The sequence below is a fragment of the Cyanistes caeruleus genome, chromosome 14 (assembly GCF_971803275.1).
Source record: "Cyanistes caeruleus chromosome 14, bCyaCae1.hap1.1, whole genome shotgun sequence".
NCBI lineage: Eukaryota > Metazoa > Chordata > Aves > Passeriformes > Paridae > Cyanistes > Cyanistes caeruleus.
This window is the reverse complement of record NC_141714.1, coordinates 8,561,346-8,584,425: the sequence shown is the minus strand read 5'-3', so window position 1 is coordinate 8,584,425 and position 23,080 is coordinate 8,561,346. Positions and strand designations below refer to the sequence as shown.

The window sequence follows — 23,080 nt, the reverse complement described above, 5'->3', positions numbered from 1 at the left end:
AACTTAAGAAAACTCTTAGAAAAACAAGTAGAAAGCTTGCTATTAGCTCTAGTGATGAACTTACTAGTTTTCACTCTATTCAAAGGAAATGGAACAATATTAAAATGAATGAATTTATGTGTAGATCAAAACATGAAGATTATGCTGCCAGGGATTGAAGGATTATCATCATCACTTACCTCCCTCATCCAGAAGCTTCCCACTCAGGGGCTGGGATGTATCTGAAGAGTAACATGTAATGGAAATTTGTAGCATTAAATTAACTGCAGCTGATTGGAAGCACCTGATGGAGAAGAGGTGAGAATACCTGCTGTTTTAGAACTGTGAACAGGATAATTCCCAAATCCGTCTGGTTTTCTGGCCTGACATTAACTAGTAAGGTTAAAATTTGTCTGAACACTGGAAAAATATTGTAATAATCAGTTACAATAAACTACTGGAAAGTAGTTTACAGATAATAAAATGAGAATAGGCTCAACTTACAGTTTTTAACTGCAAGCATAACCTTGTGACAGCAGTAGTCAAATATCCAGGCACTACTCTTATCATCAAAAGGAGACAGGTTTTCATTGACCCTTACAGTGACACAGCCAAAAAACCCAAAACAAACCAAAGCACACCCATAATCTCCTCAACAGACTAGTTAAATATGTAAGTCAGGGCTATAGAAAACAAATTCTTACCTAGTAAGTGTGTACTCCCTGAGTCCTGAATGCAGGTTCATGGCGGAAAAAGTACCTATGCATCCACGCAATCGTTTATCTCGACCAATCTTCCATGTTACAAACAGTGGGCTGTGTTAGGGAGAAAAAGAGAGATATGATCACAGGAGCAATTTTAATGGTGTGAAATATCTGCAACAGTGTCCTTTCATTTCAGGCAACAGGGGGCAAATCTCTAAAATAACAGTATCTGAACAGGCCATAGCAGTGAGAAATGTTCTTTTCAATTATTTTGACTGTTCTAGAAACATTGTTCATGTGATATAATAGAAAATAAGATTACTGAAATAGTTTAGTTACTGAATGAAACTGCTTGGTAACAGATCTAATATGCTCACTGTACCCATTAACCTTCTCCTGTGAATGGGAAAAACCCTAGAGATCTGTCTATAAAGAACCCTTTATAGAAAGGAAAAATACCCTGTCACACTAGCTATCCATCCTCCTGAACACTAATACTTTGGTCTTTAATACTGCTGGCTGGAAACAGGTATCTTTGGAAGACAACAAAATTTAGGAATGCCCTCTAAACTTAAAAAACTACCAGAAGAAAGGATATTTTCTCCATTAATCCCAAGTTAGCATTTAAAAATACCAAAAATGATCAGAAGTACAGCAAAATCTCTAAGTTGAACACATGACCATGACGGTTACAAAGACATAATAATAATAAACCAGTACTAAATTGTACAAACAATAAATTCATCAGAAAGAGGAGAACCATACAGCTCTAGGGGACCAAACCTATCCTTGCAGTTCTAGAGAACTGCATTAATCTATACACAAGCAAGAGAAAACTACACTAACTTGAATTTCTCAAGGGAGTGCACATGGATCCTGGATATCAACCCTAACAAAGATTTCTAATGCTGAGATAAAAAGGGATGCTTTGAGAAGAAAAAGCACGTAAAATTTACTCTTTCTAGAAAGGTGACAAATCAAAGTGCATTGTATTCTATGAGCAGATCAGTCACTTCACAACTGCACAGTGTAGCAGAGATGGGTGTAACTGTACTCGGGGCACATACATTGGGACGGGTGCACTTTGGGACTCTCAAGTGATAGCCCATATCCCTTTTCTCCTTCCACACCATTCACTTTGTCTTGTGCAGCACAAGATACTTGTCCTGTGATGGAAGAAAAGGATATGCTTTAGCCTGCAGCACTAACAGCAGCATCCAGTCCTCTCCTAAGTTGCTAAAACCTGCTGTCACCTGCTGGTACAGCAACTTCCTCCTTACTTGTTTGAGGCTGGACAAGTTCCCTTCTTTCAATGATGATGAATAAAAGAGGAAGCTGAAGTCAGAGTTTTCTTTCAGATTTCCTTCCATTTCTTATTGCCAGCTCTCCTCCCTTTTTTAAAACTGAAAAGCATAAAGCCAAAAGGGCTCATTAACAAACATTAAATAAAATGTGGGCTATTGCACTATTTTACATTCAGATCAATAAGTGGCATTTCACAACATTTTCAAGACGGGTACCCTTAATGGTACCAACAAAATTATTAGATCACAATGGCACTAAAATCAGCCTTTTCCCTTGAACAGAAATAAGCTTGAATAAGACTCAAAACGGACTTTAGAATTATTCTCTTGACTTTTATCTTTGGATTATGAGATCTATTAGCTGTAATACACTTAGTGGAGGGCGGTAATTCAGGGAAAATATACATATTTACTTTCCTGACAAAACTGAATTCCTTCTAAGATGCATTATTACTGCTATTTTAAAAGGACAAGAGAAGACCAGAGAACTTCACAGAATGCCAAATAGTACTGAAACATTTGCATGTAATTTGAAGGTTCTTGTCAGTGAGTACCAAGACACAATGTAGAAGGTATATACATATATTTTTGTACTACTGGTAGTAGGAGTATGAGCATACTGCTCAGACTGAGCTGGGTAAGGGAACCACCACTGGTAGCCATTATTAGCATACAACACAAAGTCTGACTACAGATGTTTTCCCAGCCTTTCAACTTCTGTATTGCTCCCCAGAAACCACTAAGGGCATGAGGATGTCTACACAGAAAATCCAAGCCTACTGAACAGAATTACTCAATTACCATCACAGATGTCTTCAAAGTGTAATACGCACCTCAGGTTCAGAACAGACAGTGACCCAAGAGGATTCTAACTCTTAAAACTCAAGAAATAAGGCTGAAAGAGACCTTCAGGGCTCCTGCTATTGTAAGGAATAATTCTATAATTCTGTTCACAAATTATCCATGTCCTACTGTTAGAAGTAGAAATAATGGAGACAAAATCCCCAAAATGAAAAATCTGAAAGTTGCCTCAAAACCTTGCTGAAGTTATGAACCTCTGGAAACATTCCAATTTCCTGCCAAAATGTTTTCCCAGCCAGCTTGTAGGTACCTAGGTACTCTTGGGGCAACATTGTCCTTCAGTTTAAATAGTTGTTTCCCTTCCTTGTTATTATTCCCCAAAGTATTTATAGAAATAGTACACATGCCTCTTCAGACTTCACTTTGAGTTAAGTGGGATATGCTCATTCAGTTTCCTCTCAAAGGGGACTTGTGCATTCTGACCACCACACCTCTTCTCTATACTTTTTTCCAATGTAAATTTGCCTTCCTGAACATCTATGTTTGGAACTGCAGTCAGAATTACAAACGAGGGTCTTGCACCTGCATTGATGTTTCAATCTCTGAACTTGGAACACTGACTACTACTTTAGTATTAACTCTTACAGCCTAATAGGAAGTCTTCAGAGAGCATTTCTAGTCTTACACTAAACAAAGACCATAGAAAACCTGCTCACAGAAGCTAGACAAGCTATGGAGAGAAAAGAGTATTTTTCTTATTAGTGATGTTATTTTGCTTTTTACTGGCATCCTTGGCTTCAGCTGATAGCCTGTCTTCCTCAAGCCTGCAATTCTTTTCTTGTGTTCTAAAGCAAATAACCCACAAATAAACTTGCTATCTGACATCACTGCAAATTTAAAGCTAAAGTCCCAAACTCCACAGATACTGATGTCAAAAGCAGCTAAGTAAATCAGTTCATTTTCAACTTGAAAAAAAAATAGTTCTTTTTCATCTGTAACCTTTTTTCTTACAATATGAACAAGGGCTTTTTTGAGCAACACATTGTTAGACCTAAAAATATTTAGTAAGAAGCAGGAAAGATGGCAGATGCTCGGACTGTTAACCAATGACATACAGCAAGGACATGCATGGCATCCTGGAGATCAATCTTCTTTTTGCCTAAGGGAGTTTGAAGCCACATATCCCATAAGAATCAAGGAGCATACTGGGTGGAGTGCTCTCACCTTTCTGTCTGGTTCCCTCTTGATGTAGTCAGAAAGCTGCAAATGTTGTTGTTCGTTAGTTCTAAAAAAAAAAACATTCACAAAACCAGACTCGGCTCTTCCCTGGGAGATGCTCTAATAATCAGCTTCAAGAAGTTCTCTTACTCAGTTTAGGATGAAGCATAAAAGAACAAGCTCCAAGTTTGGGAGTGAGCTATCTTCAGCTACCAGACTCAGAAATCTGATTGTTCAGCTTCTCTTTGTGCTGCCAGGAACATCTAACATATGCTGCTGACAGTGTTAACAGGATTTTTGCAGAGCACCACCAATTATTAGTAGCTAAAATATGGTGGAAGATGTTTCAAATCACAAAGGGACAGAAGAAGAGACCAAATCCAGACCCTTTGAAGCCCCTGTAAGAAATCATTCTTCTTTCATAAGGGTCCATATTTAGATTTTTGTTTGCTTGAGAGCCAGGTACTGAAAAAGCATTTCTATCCAAAACCATTTACTGGTGCCACAGCAAATTCACAAGCAACCTGAAGACTATAAACTCACCATCCAGACACTGTATAACTTACTATTTATCAAGAAGTCTTGCCCACCTCTAATCTAAATAGCAGGAACTGTTTCAGATACTTGCTATAGAGGTTGCCAGGCACTACTCCATGAAAACCAGCTGATCATGTATATTGTTTTTTCCTTTCAGTTGCAAAACTGAATTAAAGAGACCACTACAACACAGTGATATGATATTACCTCCTTATATACAACTGCAGTCATCAAAAGGGGCATACATACACAGTCTGTCTCCTTGTCAGATTCTAAAATACATCCAATACCCTGAACACCAACCTTAAAGGCAAGCCAGAAAATGTGTGGCTGAACTTCAAGGTGCTTGGGTCACCTGATCAGTGCTGCCTGCCCATGTCACACTCTAGCTATTATACCCTTGTCATTAATGAAAAAACTAGGACAGCCCTATACTTTACCTGAGCATTAATCTGTTACAACTCCAGGAGAACAGGAACAATCCCCATGCAGGTCACAATGTATAAATCTATCTAAATAGCGAAAATAAGTATCAGAATATTGTCTGATACATCATGCTTAAAAGCTGTGCTTAGGGCATTGGCAATGTTTCACAGCAAAAAGTGCCTAAATCAATTACTCACCTGTTGCTACACATTACTGAAGATATTTAGACTGAAAGCAGGAGTCTGAAAGCTATCACTTTTAAGTCATTGTGCCAATAACTTACACTGACACGCAGAATGCATGGTTGAAAATATCTTCTTTCAATATAAAGCAGTATTGGATACAAGCTGCCTCTTATTTACCAAAAAAGTGAAGGGATCCTTCAAGTTAGGGTGTGGGAGGGAAAGCAAGAACCATGAATAAACTGGTCTTGTCCTAGTACCAGTACCAGTATGGAAAGTTCCTCTTCCTTGTTATGAATATGGAGAAAAAGAAACTGGGGCAAGGTGAGAAGAACAGGGGACAGAAAGATGAAGAATATTTCTTTCCTTTATAAAAGATGAACAAGAAATGTTTGTTTCATTTGAAGACTTCCAAGTAATAAAAAACTTGGAGGACTTTGAAATGAAAAGGATTAAACTTGATGAACTGGAAGGTAAAATGATATTTAGATACACATATTAATTATAGTTATCTAAACACTAACTTTTATAACCAGAGAAGGTAAGAAAGCCTCTACAGCCCTCATGTTACTTGACACCCAGAGCTGTAGGATCTGACACTTTGAAAAGCTGCATACTCATCCTTTTATAAGACCAGAGTGCTTCCACTTCAGCTCTGAGGATCTCCAAACTTTCACATGCCCAGGAAGCACCCAAAACAAGCAAAGTGGCACTGCCAGCATTTTCCTTTCTGTTTCATGCAAGTGAACAAGTTCTGCTCCCCAGTTCCAGAAATTTTAAGATTTATATTCTTTCACATAAAGCTTTTTCTGTCTTTGGATTTCAAGTTTGTCACTGGAACTGTCTGCTACAACACCTCACAGGTGCAGTGCCAGCCCTGTCCAGAAGCACAGAGATCAGCCTCCCTCCTATAACTAAGACACTCAACTCCAGCACTCTCCAGGCTGAGGCATTTCCAGCTGTCACAATTCCATGAGCTAACTCTCATTACTCAATATAAAAGAATACAGCTAAGGAGTGAAGGAGGAAGTACACCCCCCCGCAATAGCTTCATCAAGGGGACCTGCACAGACATTTGAGTCACCTGAGGAGGAGGGCAGGTATGCTGGACGTACCTGGTTTGTGATGAAAGGGGAAACGTAGTGGATAAAACCACAGAGCTGGTCAACAACCACGAAAACATCTGGTGTCTTTCTCAGCCATCATCATACAAGTACACAATGTGGGGCAAGGACATTTTATCTCACCAGATATATTCCAGAAAAAGTCTGATAAGACACAAGAAAGTCAAGACAGGAGTTCATGAATCTCCAAAGGAATATAAGAACAGCAATAGCTTTCCATCCACATTTATAAAGACAGAATTTGGTAAACGTAGACAATTAATACATACAGTTTTCCAGAAGCTGAGAAAAGCAACAAAAGGAAGAAGTCAGTAACTTCTCACAGGAGCCCAAAGCTCCTTCCTCAAAGGAAAAAGGCACAAGTGCACAATGACTGACAATCACAGCAATACAACTACTTGGAAAATTGGAGAAGACAGAAAAACAGCAAGAGGCACAACAGAGACAATCAATTTGCAACATATGAATATAAACTAGTGTAAAGGGAAAACCCCCACTCTCCTCATAAAATTATTTTTGAGAAGGAAGTGAAAGACAAGGAAGTTGCTTCTGAGCTACTAAACTCAGAGACTTATGGGAACATCTGCCAACAGAAGATGCTAAGAAAGCCACACTGTAAGATGTTCAGCTAAAGAAAGTCCTAAAGGTAAGAATGGTAATGGATGGAGATGGTAAGAAACATGAATGTTAACTGTGTTGAAGGATGTACAGCTGTCATCACCAGTGTATCTTCAAAGGCCTCCAAGAACAGGCCACTGTCAGTAATGCTGTAAATATATTTGATTCCATCCTTTAACAAGAGAAAGAACAAATGGCCTGATGTCCACTACAGACTCTTTTTCTGATTTTGTATGATGCAAGGTAAGAGAACAAAGGGACAATTCACAAATGAAACTGTGTGTAAAACTGATTACAAATCCCATAGTAAAAAAAAAATCTGAAAAACCGTGATTCATATACTTCTGTATGTTTCCTTCTATGTAGCAGTATTGCAGAATTGAGTAGAGAGATACGTAATATTAACCATATTTTAAGGATCAGAAAACATTATTTATTGCTTCAAGGAACAGAAGACTGAGTAGCTTCCTTGGGGTTCAAGGTGCTCTTCAACTCTTTTCTAAATCCAAAATAGAAACCAGTTTCTTCATTTCAAGTCCAGAAAACATTCTGAAGTGAAAATTTAGAGAAGCCCATATATTATATTTTTCCTGTTCTTGAAGTCAATATAGTCTTTTGGGCTAGTTACAAACAAAAAGTTGGGGTTTTTTCACTACAGTGCCACTTAACACATATTTTGACACGAGCTGTTAACAGCACAATTTGCTTGACTAGTTTTGCACAATCAAAAAGAATTAGCTACTGTGTAGTCTAAAACCCATTCCCCTGCCTGTGTCCAACCACATACATACAAGAAACCTTAAATTTCTAGAACATCATCCAGTAAAATCCAAAGACTAGGGCATGGCAAGCATAGACTTCCCCAAACAGAAGGAAATTTATTCCATGACAACATTCTTCTTCCATGTGGGAAACATGCTGAGCTTCTTAAAAACAGTCTGTATTGCACTACTCCTTCAACATATTTAGTCAATGAAAAAGATGCATTACTGCCAATGCATGGTGATCCAAAGACAATCACAACCTACTGGCTTCAGAAGTCAGAAAAAAGAACTGCAGTTTTTGAATTAAAATACTATACAATTACTGAAAAGGTTATTAGTTACTTCTGAGGGTACAGCATATTCTTTCAGTCATCCTCAGCACTAAATGAGCAACTCTTCCAACTACTGTATTTCAGAAATCAACATTTAGAGTTTGATTTCTTTAGGCATATAAACCACTTGGTATATTCAACAGTCTTCCCAAAATGATCACGTGCCCTAGAGAGATCAGCCTCAAACCTGAGCTGCTAGGTATGAATTTGTTAGCAAGTTCTGCTTATCTAAGAAACTAATCTCAAGGAAGGTCAGAAAGCAGATACTATTTTAAGAATATCTAAACAAGAGTATAATCAGAGTTAAAAATAAAAGAACTGCTGCCGAGTACGTAATTTGCTAAAGTGAACCTACAACTTATTAATTAAGGTCACATTAAAAATTAATTTAAAAAAATGACAAATTCACAAATACAGCCAGACTATGTGTCTGCTCCTTCAGCTGCAGCACCAGAGCTGCTATTCTTGTGCAGTCTACTACATGAGCTCAGGCAATACAGGCAGCATTCCAGGAAAGTGAAGGTACAAGTAACAATTTATAAGGAGATGTGAAGAAATTTCAGGTATGCTCAGACTGAATGCTCAGTCAGATATGACCAACAAAACATCAAAACAAATGAATAAAGTAATTATTTTGCACCTTCTCCCTTTAACTCTCACATGACAATCCCTCAAGTTCATGAAACAAATTGGGTTGCTATGGCATATGTTCCTAAGTTTGCTGTTCACTTTGCTAAAATAAATATTTACATGTAACAAAACCCAGAGTGCCTCAGAAATCACATTCATTGGTTGTGTATAGCTTATTAAACATTACTAAAAAAAGTTTGAATATCTACAGTTCTACTGCACTTTCAAGTAAAAACCATCAAAAGCATGATGTTCTCTTGTCTTGGTTTTGGAAGACAGGTGTCTGCTACGGAGGGCAGGAGCCTCCCTTGGAATGAAACTGTAGACCCCCTCCCTCTGAACTATTATAATTTTGAAATCAAGAGGCTCTCAGGCAGAGATCTGGGGATAGGAATAACAGTTCTTTACTAGTATGTATAACGAGGCAAACAACCAACAATAACTACAGCGTTAGCAACAAAACAGAACCAGGGACCCCGTAACAGCCTTCTCGGGCAGTCAGCCCCGGTGCTCCTGCAGGACTCTGAGGAACAGCCGGCTGGAATGGCAGGAATGAGCAGAGATCCCGGGCTGGTGGCTGAGATGTGTCAGCAATGTATCATGCAGCTGTGCGTGGCACTGCCACACGTCCCGGCAGGACAGGCACAGCTGCGAGGCCCACCAATGAAGAAGGAGAAGAAGAAGCAGCAGCTCCATCTGGGTGATGGTAAATTCCCTTCTCTCCACTGCAACAGCTCCCAGCGAGTGTCCTGCTCTGAAGCTGAAGCAACCAGGCAGCCTCTGGCTGTCCCCGCCCTCACTTTTTTTCCTGTCCCCCTGGGCCCAGCCAAACTCTTTGTTTCTGAAGCACCCACTAAGTACCAGCAGTCAGATTTTTTCCCTACCACTGGTGGGAAAAAATTCCATAGGTGAGAAGGAACAAAAGGAAGGACACCTAACCCCCAACATCTTTATAGCGATATTTCTCAGGGCAGTACAGTCACTTAAATCAGAGTACTCAAATCTGTAGTCCTACAGGTCACAACGCACCTGGAAATTCCTCAGGATGGCATCTTCCTTACAGTCAAATTAACTACTCACTTCATTGCTCAGAGTTACTGATGAATCTTTAGGCCTATATAACCTGTTTTAAGGTAAAACACTTGAATTGTCCTCTAAAATAGAATGTTTATCTTCCCTGAGTTCCCAACATTGTAACTTCAACTGGGTATACGCTGTGTTTGTTCAAGGGACTCATGTGTCACACAGCTGAGTACACTAACCAAGAGGACACACCAGTTCATCAGGTCAGACTGCTTCAAATTGCAACACTTCAACAATGTTCCAACCACAGCTCTTGTCTACCACAAACTCCAAGATCGTCAAGCTGTTTTATACCTCAATCAGCAGATATGAGATTTATACATCTGCATAGATGTTAAATCATTAACTGAAGTAATCTAGAATTTAATATCATTAGAGAATCAAAGCCTAGGGCTGTACTGTAGTCACTAAAGCCATTTGTATCTCCAAGAAATTAAGATCAAGTTAAAATAAGCACCCAGAGATCTTCTGAAGTTAGGCCAGAAAGAATATGTACAGATGTGGCTATGTTATTTAATTGAGAAGGGTTTTTTAAATAAAAAAAAAATAAATCAAGCCTTAAAAATATTTCTAACCCATACAGCTGTGAAGAAAGTTTTCCAAGTATGACCCAAGTATTAGCCAATGCAGTATCACAAGGTTATTCCAGCTCCTTGACTGCCGATCTTAGCAACAGTAATGTTAGCACAGCCTTTATGTTTACTACTTCTTGTCAGAATCATTCATGCAAAAGGGAAACCATTAGTCATTTCAAATTGAAAATACTCTTTGCAGTGATAAAGAACAGTGGCATGAAGCCGACACTCCCACAAAACAGGGAGGGGAGGACATGAATAGAGAGTAGATAGGAAGAATCAAAAAGTAAGAATAAAACAGAGAATTCCATGCTCCTCAAAAGACTACAGAAGTGAAGGAACTGTGGGGAAAGAGTTTTTCACCTTCCTCTGAATGTCGAATACAATATATCTCTTAGTTTTAAATTAAAAAACTAACAATGTAGAATAGAACTACCAGAATGGGACAAGGGGTTACAGCCTTTTTATGACACAGCACTTGTGATGCCAAGGCTCCTCACCAGGGTATTTATTGTCACAGTGCTTTCTGTGATCATGTACACCATGGTCCCATGCTCTTCCATATTTACCTCTGACTAGCCAGGTTTAGCCTTCAATCTTGTAAGCTTCTGCTAATCCTATCAAAGTCCTGACCAGCAGGGTAAATACATGGAAACCTGCTCCTCAAAACCAACCAACCATCTCTATTTCAACACCAAAAAAATTAAAAGACAGTAATTAATCAGCTTTGCTTTTAATAAAGCCTTATTGTTCCATACATATTCTTTTCATTAAAGGTGCCTTATTGTTCAATACATATTTTTTTCATTAAAGGTGCCTCAGCACAGGTCTGGAGCAACGCTGCTTGAAGAGAGACATCCCTTGACTATTTCTAGGTGAGCATGTTTATCTGAGCAGTGCAGTGCCACATGTGGGAGAGAAGATAGGATGGCTCTGCGCTTTGCCTAGATATTCTGGCTCTTATTAAGCACTAGATCAGGAATTGCTGAACTGTACACTGTTTTGTAACAAAGCCATAAACATATAACACTCCTCCAATGAACATTCTCACTCTCATACAATTTGAGACGTAACAAGGTACTACAGAAAAAGCATGTACTCCTGCCTCCATCACACTCATCATCACATTACATTTCAAAATTCAATCTTCTGCTCATCATGCTCATTTCTGTACTCCATGTGTTTTTAGGCTTCTTTTCCCTAGCCCCACTCCTTTCACTTCCTCTTCCATTTCTGTCCCCCCTCCATCTTTTTCATACTTAAATTTCCCTTTGCAACCAGTTTTTAAAAAGGGGGGGAAGAAATAATGTAATATTCAAGTTATTAAATTCCACATGCCCATTACAAGTCACGGAGAAAGTCCTCAGCCTTCACTACATACATGTCTATTTGTTTCATAAATTCTGGAACTTTCATTTTGATTAAAACTTCTGGAGCATTCAGCATGTTCCACAAAAAAATCAGAAAAAAAGTTATGAGAAAGTAGGGTTTGAATTTTGAAATGCAGATTTTAAGGTACTTTGGAACTTCTCAAAGTAATGCTTTATCTTTCAAAACAGTACATATGCTTATTATATCCAGGATAAGGATTGTAACTCCAGATAAAATTCTGCTCCAATGTCAAAAGCACCCAAGAACAAGTGTCACCACATTCTAGGTTATTGAGGCAACATAATTTGCAATATTTAATTAAATTATCTAACTATATATATACACATTATAGAACTCTTCACATTTATGCTCTGACCTACTTAAGCAATTCCTTTTCCTCAATTGCACAATTATGAACCAGAGCAGAAAAATCAGACTTTATGAAGTTAAAAAATCAATTCAGTGTCATTACAAATTATTAACATTATTACTTCAGAATCTGTAGTCACTTGATTATTACTTTCTATGGGACATTTTTAAATGTTCTGAAGAAATATACTTTTGTTTCCTTGATACCTTTATTAGTAGTCATCCATTATAATTCTTTTAATCAAATCAAACTAACTTCAGACTATACATTGGAACTACTGATTTGCTAACAAAAACTAATTGTAAAGCAAAGCTGGTACTGCCACCTTTCACACTCCCCAGAAGATACTACACTCTTTTATGTTCTGGTAGGTAGCTCCTGACAGAAATACCAGGAAAATACTTAACAAGAAACTCTGGCTACATATGAAGTTTTTCAAGATAGATAGGTTCCAGCCAAAGTCACCTCCCCACCCAAGTTTCAAAGAAATTGAGCAACTTCAAACCACAAGCAGCTCTCATATCTAAAAATGAGCTCAAACACATTAACATTAACAAACTAACAAGTCATCAAGTTAGCATGGACTGGCACTACTTATCCTTCCAAAGCAACACTATGGAGTCTCCTCTCCAGAGGGACCAAGTAGTCCTGAATTAGAGACAGTCATGTGAAAGAAAAGCATTTTAAAGGGGGCAAAATAGTCAGCCTAATAACATAACTGGACACTTTGGAAGTCATAGTTGGAGCAACTTCAGGACCATCACTTGGGTTTAGTTTGTGATCACTCTAGATGACTCTAGGTGACTTGAATTGAGACAAAGTATTTCCATTGAAAGTACTTTCCTTGCAATAGTAAGTTTTTCACAATTAATGCTTTGAAAGAATTCAGCAGACTACTTCTCTAAAATTCCATTAATGTATCCAAACCCACCTGTTTTAAGAACATCACATGCAACATGTTTTTGAAAGCTGTGTCAGATCCCCAAAACTTTCACCCCATAAAAGACCAGAAGACTGTGCTAAAGAAATCGGGTAAGAATAGCTCCAGCTCCTACACTTCTATTTCCTTAGAAGTCACTAGCAAGAATGCAGCAAACATTAGTTTTGAGGCATTGGTATTATGTTTCTCCTTCTATCACTAGCAGAATGATGCAAGCATAAAATCAGTTTTAAAATTTGATCAAGAAAAGCATTCTCCGAGTATTAAAAGTCTGGAAGCTTTGTGTCACAGCATTATTTCCATTCTTTTAAGAGAGAAAACAATTCCATGCTCACAAATAGTTGCTGCATATTTACTACAAACAAGGTGCCAGCAAACATTGTTTTGCAGAGTTCAGACAGCACTTTAACAAACTACTCCCACCTTTAGAGTCTACACAGACTACCTTAAAACAGTCTATTCTCATTGCCACTGAAGATACTGAATTTTTCACTCTTGCCAGTTTTCAGACTTGCCAGTTTTACCCAAACTGCCAGTGACTACCGGATTTTCATAAACTGTTTTTATTCTGTTGTTGTTATGATGAAATATTACTTGAAGCAGTTACTCAAGACATCAATGAAAAATCAGGAGCTACAGTTTAAAGGCCCCACAAAATTATTTTAGAGCTGTAAATGTGATTCTCCTGCTACAGCCAAATCATAACTTACGTTTTAATCAATTTCAGCTGTGAGACACACTGTTCATTCAAAATATCAGATAAGTGAGTAGAAGCAGGCAATGCAATGTATGCAATTTGTTCTGGAAAATAACTTTCTTAATTAATTTCAGACACTTTACACATATAAGACACTAGGCATAGTAATAAAGGCATCCATTTGGACCTTTAAAATGCTTTCTGTTAATTGCCAAATGCAGGATGCATGCTGAGACAGGAGCACCTAAGGGCACAATATAAGCAGATGAACAAACAATTTATGCCAGTAACTTAGAATCTGCCTAGCCTGTGAGAAATTAAAACAAGGAGTTTTCTGCTTAAGTGGAACTTGGTACAAAGGATTGAGAAATATTTAATGAAACCTAAGAAAAAACTTGAAACTGCACAGGATTTTTTATAGCAATAATATATAACAAAACTTATATGCCAAGGTGTCAGTTGACAGGAGAGACTGCAATTCAGGCAAACATTCAAAATTATTCTTTTAAAGTCATTGTTCCTTCTCATTTTAAATTACGTATTTTAAAGGTCCACTGAATCCACACTAGTAACAGCAGTGTATGCAATTACAGGATGGATTCTCTGGAAAGTAAACTCAGGTTGATGGACAGAGGAATTACACTCAGGATTTCCATTCTACTTTCTCAGGTGCTGCCAGATCCACATGTGAGGCTGAGAAAGGAAGTCAGTGATACAGACAGCAAGGATTTAGGCATGATGGGAACAGGAAGAACTTGTTAGGCATGCACATTAGTCATGCCAGAGTCAGCCAGACTGGCATGCTAGTAAGAGTTTTGGAACTTAGAAACACTTCTACAGTACTGCTAGAAATCTGTAAGTAAGACATGGGAAGCCTAAATACTTGGCCTCACCTGACATCCTCAAAGTAATAAGGATCTCCAAGATCTGGTAGGAAGACAAACCGAAACAGCATAATGCTGAGAGCCTGCCAGCTTACTCAGCAATTCCAACGGAATCAACAAACAACAGGCAGGTGAGGAATGGCACTGCATCTGTGAAAGTTATACAAACATTTAATGACATAAACAGGAGACGAGAAGCCCAATGAACTTCTTAGGGCAGAAGTCACACAATCAAGTAATAAAGATGCATGATCAACTACACTACCAGTTCAGGAAGATTACAGAGTTTCATCTTTAAGAAAGATAATAACAATGGGCAACTGAAATCTCCTGATGAAAAGTGAACCCTCTGACTCATTAGAATGGAATGCAGATTTTTTTCACCCCAAATAATGACTTCTACCTCAAAAACTAGTGCTAGGTCTACATGAAAAGATCCAATTCTTGGCTTAGTTTTAAGTGGTACACAAGACCTAGTTAAAGGATAGGAAAGCTGCTCGGTAACCGTGCCTGTAATGCAATTATATTTCAACACCACAGTTGAATACAGTGAGACAAAAAACTATTGGCACACAGATAATTAATGTTAAGGGAACAGTGTGGGGAAAAAAAAAAAGTAATCTGTAATCCTCTCAAACATGTTTCCCCTCAAAAACAACCCAAACAAACCAACCCAAAACCATACAACCCTAAAAAGAGGGGGAAAAAATTACATAAAGAAAGCAGACAAAATTCTGTATTAGGAGATAAAGTAAAAATTCCTCACAGCTGGAAGCAAAACAAAAGCAGTCAAAGGAATATATCAGCCCCTGCAATAAAAGCCTACATACTGCATGATTAAATGGGGAAGTTAGGAAGTAAATTTGAGAAGTCTGGTTTTAAAAACAGAAAACTTGCTTATTGAGAACAGAAGAGATAAGAATATACGTAGTACGTCAAAAGTAAACAGGGAAGAGAACTTAACAAGGTGTTTGGGTAACACCTTGCAGTTACTTAACTAATTCAAAACCAGGAAACCAACTAGAAAAACCAGTGGGACCTCTTGCAGACCAAAATGAGAAAGGGATGGAGGATTGACAACACCAGCATAGAGAAGCTCAGTGGAACACTATTCCCAGTATTTACCAGTGAAGCAACTGGGGAGACATTCACACCTGTCTTCATAGTATATAGGTCAGAGAGAGGAGGTCAATTTGAATTAAGTACAGGGGAAGCATTTGGCTGAACAGACAAGTCAGACATAGTTCACCTGGGCCAGCACAGGCCCTCACAGGTTCCAAACCTGACACTAAGGTACTCAGTGCAACAGGTTGTCAGTTAACTCCAGAGCACACTTAAGACTCTAAAGGGACTGATACTACAGAAAAGCAAACACAATTTCCATCCCTGCAAAGCAGCAGTCGATCAGATCACTAAGCACAGACAACCAGTCTGCTGGAAAGAGTACACACAGCTTCTCTGAGAGAAAATTCTACTAAGGCCACAATACATTCTCCCCACGCTAATGCAAATTTATATATCACTCTGAATTCGGGGACCCAACTGTTGGATCCATTGAGATACTGGGCTGAACACCAGATAGTCTTGTGGAAGCAATCCATCAGAATTATTTTGAAAAAAAACCAGAAACAACTTGTAAATGTCATCTTTAGCCACTCAAAATTTCAAGACTTGCTGTGACAGCCTGCACATGGATCTGCTACATATTTCAGGCTTCTTCGCTATCTTAAAATCAAGATCCAAAGGTTTGCCATACATTGCAACATTGGCAACAATGCGTAAAAGCACCATGATGTACTCAGATGAACTCAATAAGGGGAAAAAAAATCCCCTTATATTCTAGCCTGTAAGCTTTGTTCTGCTGACTGGGGAATTAGATGTAGGGTAAACAATCGGCAATGCTGTTACCAGCAGAATCACCAGTGGAAATGTATTATGTGATTGCTTTTTCTTCCACAGCTGCTGGATATACTTGCAGGCACCAATCTAACTGTTCAATGTGTCAAAAGCTGGAAAAAGAAATTGTGGTGAGTCCCTTAAAAAAAAAAAAAAAAAATTTCCCTTCAGTGTAATCTTTAGCACTGCTGGGTACAGCAGCAGGCTTACAGTCTCAACCAGTAGAGCATACTCAGAGCAGAACACAAATCCATGTTAAAACAACTTGAGCTACAGTTCTTGTCAGCCTAAAATTAATTCTGGCTGGTTGCAAGAGTCACATTTTTCCCCAGACCACACAGGAAGAGACCTTATCCCTTAAGCCAGCTCTTTAGCATTTAGGATGCTAAAAGACTCAGCAAAAAATTCTTAAAACTCAGCAAAAAACTAACCTAATAAAAAGCAGCAGAGTATCTGCTGCTGACTTATCAAGCAGAAACAGCACAGCCAGCATATACTGATCTCAATTCAAGTAGTTCAAGGGAGGATGTGGGGCACATGTATGAGGATGTTTTGTTTGCCCTGGGCATGGAGTCTCATCCAAAGGCCATATTTTACTCACATTACTCAGCCAAACCAGAAAACTACAGTCAGAGCATTAATTATGCCTGCAGTAGTCTTGGTATGTAAGTGAAGTCAGATCCGGAAACTGCACTCCAGTTCTATAATGTCATTCAAGTGGCTCATAGGACACAAATACACTACATGAGGTAGTCAGCTATTCAACACTAACAAGACTAAAGAAAAACAAAATTCTGAAAGACACTGAGTTAATCTTGACAACACTACAATGCTTCCACAACAAAGCTTAAACACTTCTTTCTAAAATTAAATACTTTTTCAAATACCACATGAGATGCAAACTGTCTCTCATAACTATGAACAGAAACCTTCAGTGAGATCCCTTCAAATGTCAAAACTGAATTTCAAAAATCATCAGACTGAAAACTCTGGAAAATAACCAGACTGCATTTTAATTTTGACACATCAAAATCTTTGTGTTCATGCTATGTTTTTGTTCACTAGATATTTTATGAACGCAAAAAGCTAACATCTTCAAATGAACCTTGAAAATGACACATTTCTGAAGCTAACACAAAAATACAGCTACATTGCACACCAGGAAAGTATATATATAGCCTTTCAAAAGTAGTACCAAGAGTTATCTGAAAATTATTTGGTATAAATATATATGCTACCAAAAAGCCCCAAACCAACTCACCATCTATAGACCCCATACAATCATGATTCAATCATTCTAGGAATTAGCTAAAATGAAACAGCTGCAGACCAAATAATTGATCTAAAGATTAGTATTATTTTGTTGCTATTAAATCTGTACATTGGCTAATCAATGAAGTTTCTAAAGGTCAAACCACTGAAGATTTATCTTTACTCCAAAAAACCTAAACATTCAACCATCCTACTGCTCATTTTTTTAAAAATCAACACAGGTAAGGGTAGATAGCTCTTAATGGTCTACAAAATATATATATATATATAAATCCCTTAAAACAACAGAGACGTCCAAATTGCTCCTTTGTGCATTTCTCACTGTGATGCTTCAAACTGCCAGATCTCCTATTTTCACCTCTTCCAAAGCAGAATAATTCCACTATGGTGGCACCTTGCTCCCTGACCTGACTTCAGGCTGCAACCTCAGATCTGACAGCTGGAGGTTGGTGCCAATTTTTCTTTCAGTAACCTGGGAAAGGTGGGTCTACACTGTGATCAGCAAGGTTTACTGCAAAGTAAAGCATAGACTTGTCTTTGCTCAGATACAGTCACTGGCACAGCATCCACCTCATGAACAACACTCAGCTCTGTGCCAGACCACACACGAGGTGGTGGCACATTCCACCTCACAGTGTGAGGTCAGACTTCCTCTGATCATTTCCAGTTTTAGCTGCATAGAGGCTGCCACTCCTTCAACTGCAACCAAGCCTGTGTTTTAACACAGGTAGCAGTGAGCATACTTCAGCTGATCTGAAGAGCAAAAGATGCTGTGTTCAGAAAACCAATACCCCATTCCCTATTCAAATGAACAATAGCACAGTTACTAGTTAATAGGTTCAGTTCCAATCTAGTGAAAAATTATTTATACACATAACATTCTCTAAATTCATTATCTCCACAGAGGTCTGTTATTGACCAATGTTTGCTTCTATTCACCTTCACGTCAAGAAAGTTAAAAATCTTACTCAAACCACAAGCAGGCTGGAAAGAGAAGTAGAAGTTTCTCTGTCAAAGTAAAACAATTTACTAGAGAACAACACCCACTAAGTAAGTTAGTAATCCTGCTAGACACAATCAGGTCAGAGAGTACCAACTTGGGTGCTCACAACTGAGCTCACAGTGAAACAAGTAATCTGCTAAAAAATAAGTAATATAGGAAATATAATATAGGAAACTGCCTAAAGACAGTTCATCTAAGTCCTTAGAGATAATAAACTTCATCTATCATCACTATTCCCCAAAAACAATATTTCTTACACAAGAAAAGCATCAGTGCCAGTTTAAAATTCTGTCTTATCCCCACATTCAGATACAGAATTCACTGGTGACAGCACTTAACTTCATGTCAGGAGTATCAATGGATCATTACTAGCTACCATGGCTGCACTTGAGGACATGAACAACTTGACAATGATTGCCAGTGTCAATTAAAAAAAAACAAAAGAGGAATTTTCAGGCAAGAAATAAAGACAATAAGATGATATGGAGAAAAAAGCTTTGTCAAATTTTCTTGGTAACTTGAGACTTTCAATGGCAAAGCTACTGTCTTTATTCTTAAAAACTTCATCACCAGAAGATTTCTTTGTCTAGAACATATTACCAAAGCAGAAACAACCAAGAACCAGGATTATTACCAGCAGTCCCCTTCCATGGGGGACCCATGAGAAGGTAAAATGCTGCACTGAGGCCTAAACCCCAAGCCCACTCCAATGAACTCAGAGGGACCTTTTAAACTATCAAATCTAGTAATCTTACTACCAAAGGCAATGTGTCATATATATCTTATCATAAGTAATCAAGATCTATCTAAACTATTTGGAATGATTGCCCCTACTATCCTATTAGTAGTTACAGTAATGCCACATTGCTCCAGAAAGTAGAAACCTTACACTCTAAATCTAAAACTAATTCACAGTCTTATATAATTTTGTTCTTTTAACAGTACTGGCATCAAGTTTAAAGAGCTGATCTGTGTCTCTTTGTCTTTCTCTTCCTATGCACACATAAATATATATATATATATATACACACATATATACATACATACACATATATATGTATACACACACATATATATATATAGACAAACCAGTAGGTATACACACACCTTCCCTCAACCAAATTTTGTACCTTTCAGTAATTGTTCTGACCGTCTAAAGTAGCCCAGCCCTTCACATATTCCTTTGCAAGCTGATTTCAGACTTTCAAGAACTCTGGCTGCCCTGCTTTGCCAACACAAGATGTCTTTCTCCTGAGAGCAGCAGAACCATAAACTTTTACAAGTAAGCTCTCAGCCACTCCCTTTTAAAAGTGTATTTAATACTTTTCTATTCTTATTTATAATTACTCTTTAAAATAGCCACTTGCTCTTTATGTATCTGCAACATAATGAATGCTAAGCAAACTGACAGTCAACTGATAATACCAGAAAATCATTAAGGAGAGAAACAAACTCCTAACTTATAGAATCAGTTTTTATGTACTCCTGAAGTACATGACATTGTTCTAAAAAATACTGATTTTCATTGCATTTCTAACAGTATAGCCCCTGAAGTATTTCAACCATTCCTGCAAAACATTCTCATTTTCCTTCCAAATTCCCCTCAACTGTATTTATAATCTACTCATTGCTACTTGGCTGGGTGGGTTGTTGGGGAGAATTACTGGCAAAAGACATCACTTCTGGCTCCAAATTTCCCAAACTAGAAAAATATTTAGGGAAGTATCATTATACAGTCACTGCTTGTACTTCCTTGCCACCCTACCTTTTCTTTCTGCTCATCTCCACTTCCAACACTCAGTAATCAAGAGATCTTGTCTCTCTACACAACCATAACTTACTGGCTCTAGCAGGGCATGAAATGTGTAACCCTCTTCACAGATTCAAAATGTCCATAAAATAATGGTGTTCATGCAACTTGAACAGAAACACAAGATGCAGTATGATTTTCAGAAGGCCTTGTCTTCAATTTGTATTAGCAGACTTAAAACTGTCTGAACTATTCTCAGGGAAAGGATTCACCGAACAGTAGTCTAAAAGATGAAAGAGGATACTGTGACTATGAGAACACCAAATGAAAAAAACTATTTTGAAAAAAAACCATTGCAAATTCTGTGACTTAGCTGAGAAGCAACAACAGCCTTTAAATGAGTAAAGCTAACACAAATACAACTGTGATTCATTTCAGATATAGCGGATTACAGTTAAAAAAATAAAAAAAATAAAAAAAAAAGGGGGAAAAAAGAAGTATATGCCTCCAAGTTGCCAATTTAGGCAAAAATATCCTGAACTGAGTCTGGAGAGCTTCTTGGCAGGGTTATCCAATCAAGGGAAAGAATTGCAATAATAGAAAATTTCTCTCCAATCTAACTTGATAAAGAAAAGTAGGTTGAGGTGTCTTATTCTTTACATTAAGAACATAGGGTAGATTGATTGAAGACCTCATCCAGGTTTGTCCACCATAATCACATGGCCAGGAACAAAACACAACCCTTCCAAACACCACTGAAGTGATGCATCCTTAAGTTCCATTTGCCTCCTCTAATAACTTGCATACAGAGAAAGCTGGACAGAAGCTGCAAAGCCCCTGAAACACTCAGAGGTACAACAGCCATTCAGTGTTTTTATGTAAGCATGACTATTATCATACTTACATAAAAACATGGACTATTTTTATGTATGTATGACTATTGTGTTATTGTCTTTTTCATCTTTTGACTAATTCAATAACTTAAAAACAAGTAGAGGTCTTACCTGTGGAACCATCTGAACATTACAGATGTCTCTGCAATGGCCTCTTCCAAGAAATTTCTGGCATCTCCAACCCCCTAAAATTTAGTGCCAAGATATCAGAGACCATTCTGAACTGGCCTAGTTTTCCACTCCAGAGCAATTTCCATATAAACATTCTACATAAAATGACAACCAAGAAAGTGTATTATGTTTATGTTGCCTAGCTATTGGATGTGTATATGTCATCCACGCATTTATATGATCACTGGTCAGAAAAAGAGTAACATCTCACATTGTAGCAGCAGAGTGTTCATCATGTTCGTCTCTCTTCATTTACCCTGTCTAGTCTATTTCAGTTCAGGACAAGCAAGAATCTACTGCTGCTGAGCATCTCAACACATTTGAAAAATAAGAAATCATACTTAAATTAGCAGAATGGCAAAGGGTAGTAGGCTGTCTTTGAGTAGGTTATTCCAAGACCTTTACATTACATATCTGAAGAAACTTAAAACCTTGAAATTCTCCAAAAGGAAAAAAAAAAAAAAACAAAAAAACAGCAGGCACCAAACAACCTGAAGCACAGATTTCATAGTCTCCCAAAAAGAGGTACTGCTGGGAGTTACATGGCTTGAATATTCTACCTTGAAAGCTCAAGCTGTCCAAGCACGGAAACTGCAAAAATCCATCTCTGAGACAAAAGGAGACCACAAAGGTTAAGTGTACACAGGAAAACTTGTTTCACTTGAACTTTTTTCCTGTGAATTAAGAAAAAGGTAATTTGTTTTCCATTTATCCTTCCTTATAACACTTCATTTTTAAAGCTTGGGCTTATCCAGTGTTCCTTCCAAATGAACAGCCCCAATATTTATATATTCTCTCAACTTTTAGTCACAGTATTTTAGAGGAATTCAGGTACTATGGTGGGAAATATCCCATATATTTCTGCCACCTGCCTCTTTTCAATTTTTAGTTGAACTGAATCAGATCAGAATCCTGCTCCTATTTTTTAAGGAAGGGTGAGCCTCATTACAACAACTTTGCATTCTATCATCATCTTACTTATTAAAGGGATCAGCTTTAATACTACATTACCATTTCGTTCTTCACAGTTTGGATAACTGCTTGTACAACACTGTTTTAGTATGTTTATTCAGTTCTGTTAAAATTGTTAGTATTTCATCTGTTTGGTATGTTCCTGGTTCTCCCCCATTTACTGCTTTGGTTGGTTCCATTTGTCTGTTATGTAAACCCCTCCCAGTTTTCCTGAATGTTCCCCGTCAATCACCTTTACCCTCCCCCATCTCTCCATCCATCACTGTAAACCCCACCTCTCCTTCCAGCTCCTTCCATGTACATCATCCCTTCCTCAAAACACTATTGGTTGTTATGTTGTATTCCCGCCTTCTTTGTATCCCCATTGGTCCCTGACATTGTAACCTCCTCCCCTTACCCCTCCCTCCATGAGCTCCCATTGGACCCTGGACTGTGCCCACCCCTAAGATAAAACTCAGTGCACAGAGGTGCTCTGGGCTCTCTTCGGTCCTGAGTTCTCCCAGCCGAGACCCTTGTGCTCATCCCCTCTCCCGAATAAACCTGTTCCTGGGAAGTACAGCCGAGTGAGTCTCCTCCTTCCTTTT

General features: G+C 38.1%; 1 protein-coding gene across 2 annotated transcripts in view; it reads right to left on the bottom strand.

Annotated features, from left to right (window-relative positions):
- Positions 1-23,080, bottom strand: part of AMMECR1 (AMMECR nuclear protein 1) — a 96,607-nt gene that overhangs the window by 40,169 nt on the left and 33,358 nt on the right. For both annotated transcript variants that reach the window (XM_086850619.1, XM_086850618.1), the window contains one exon: positions 684-794. In XM_086850619.1, coding sequence (XP_086706745.1) covers positions 684-794 — 111 coding nt within the window. The remainder of the gene's footprint in view (positions 1-683; positions 795-23,080) is intronic.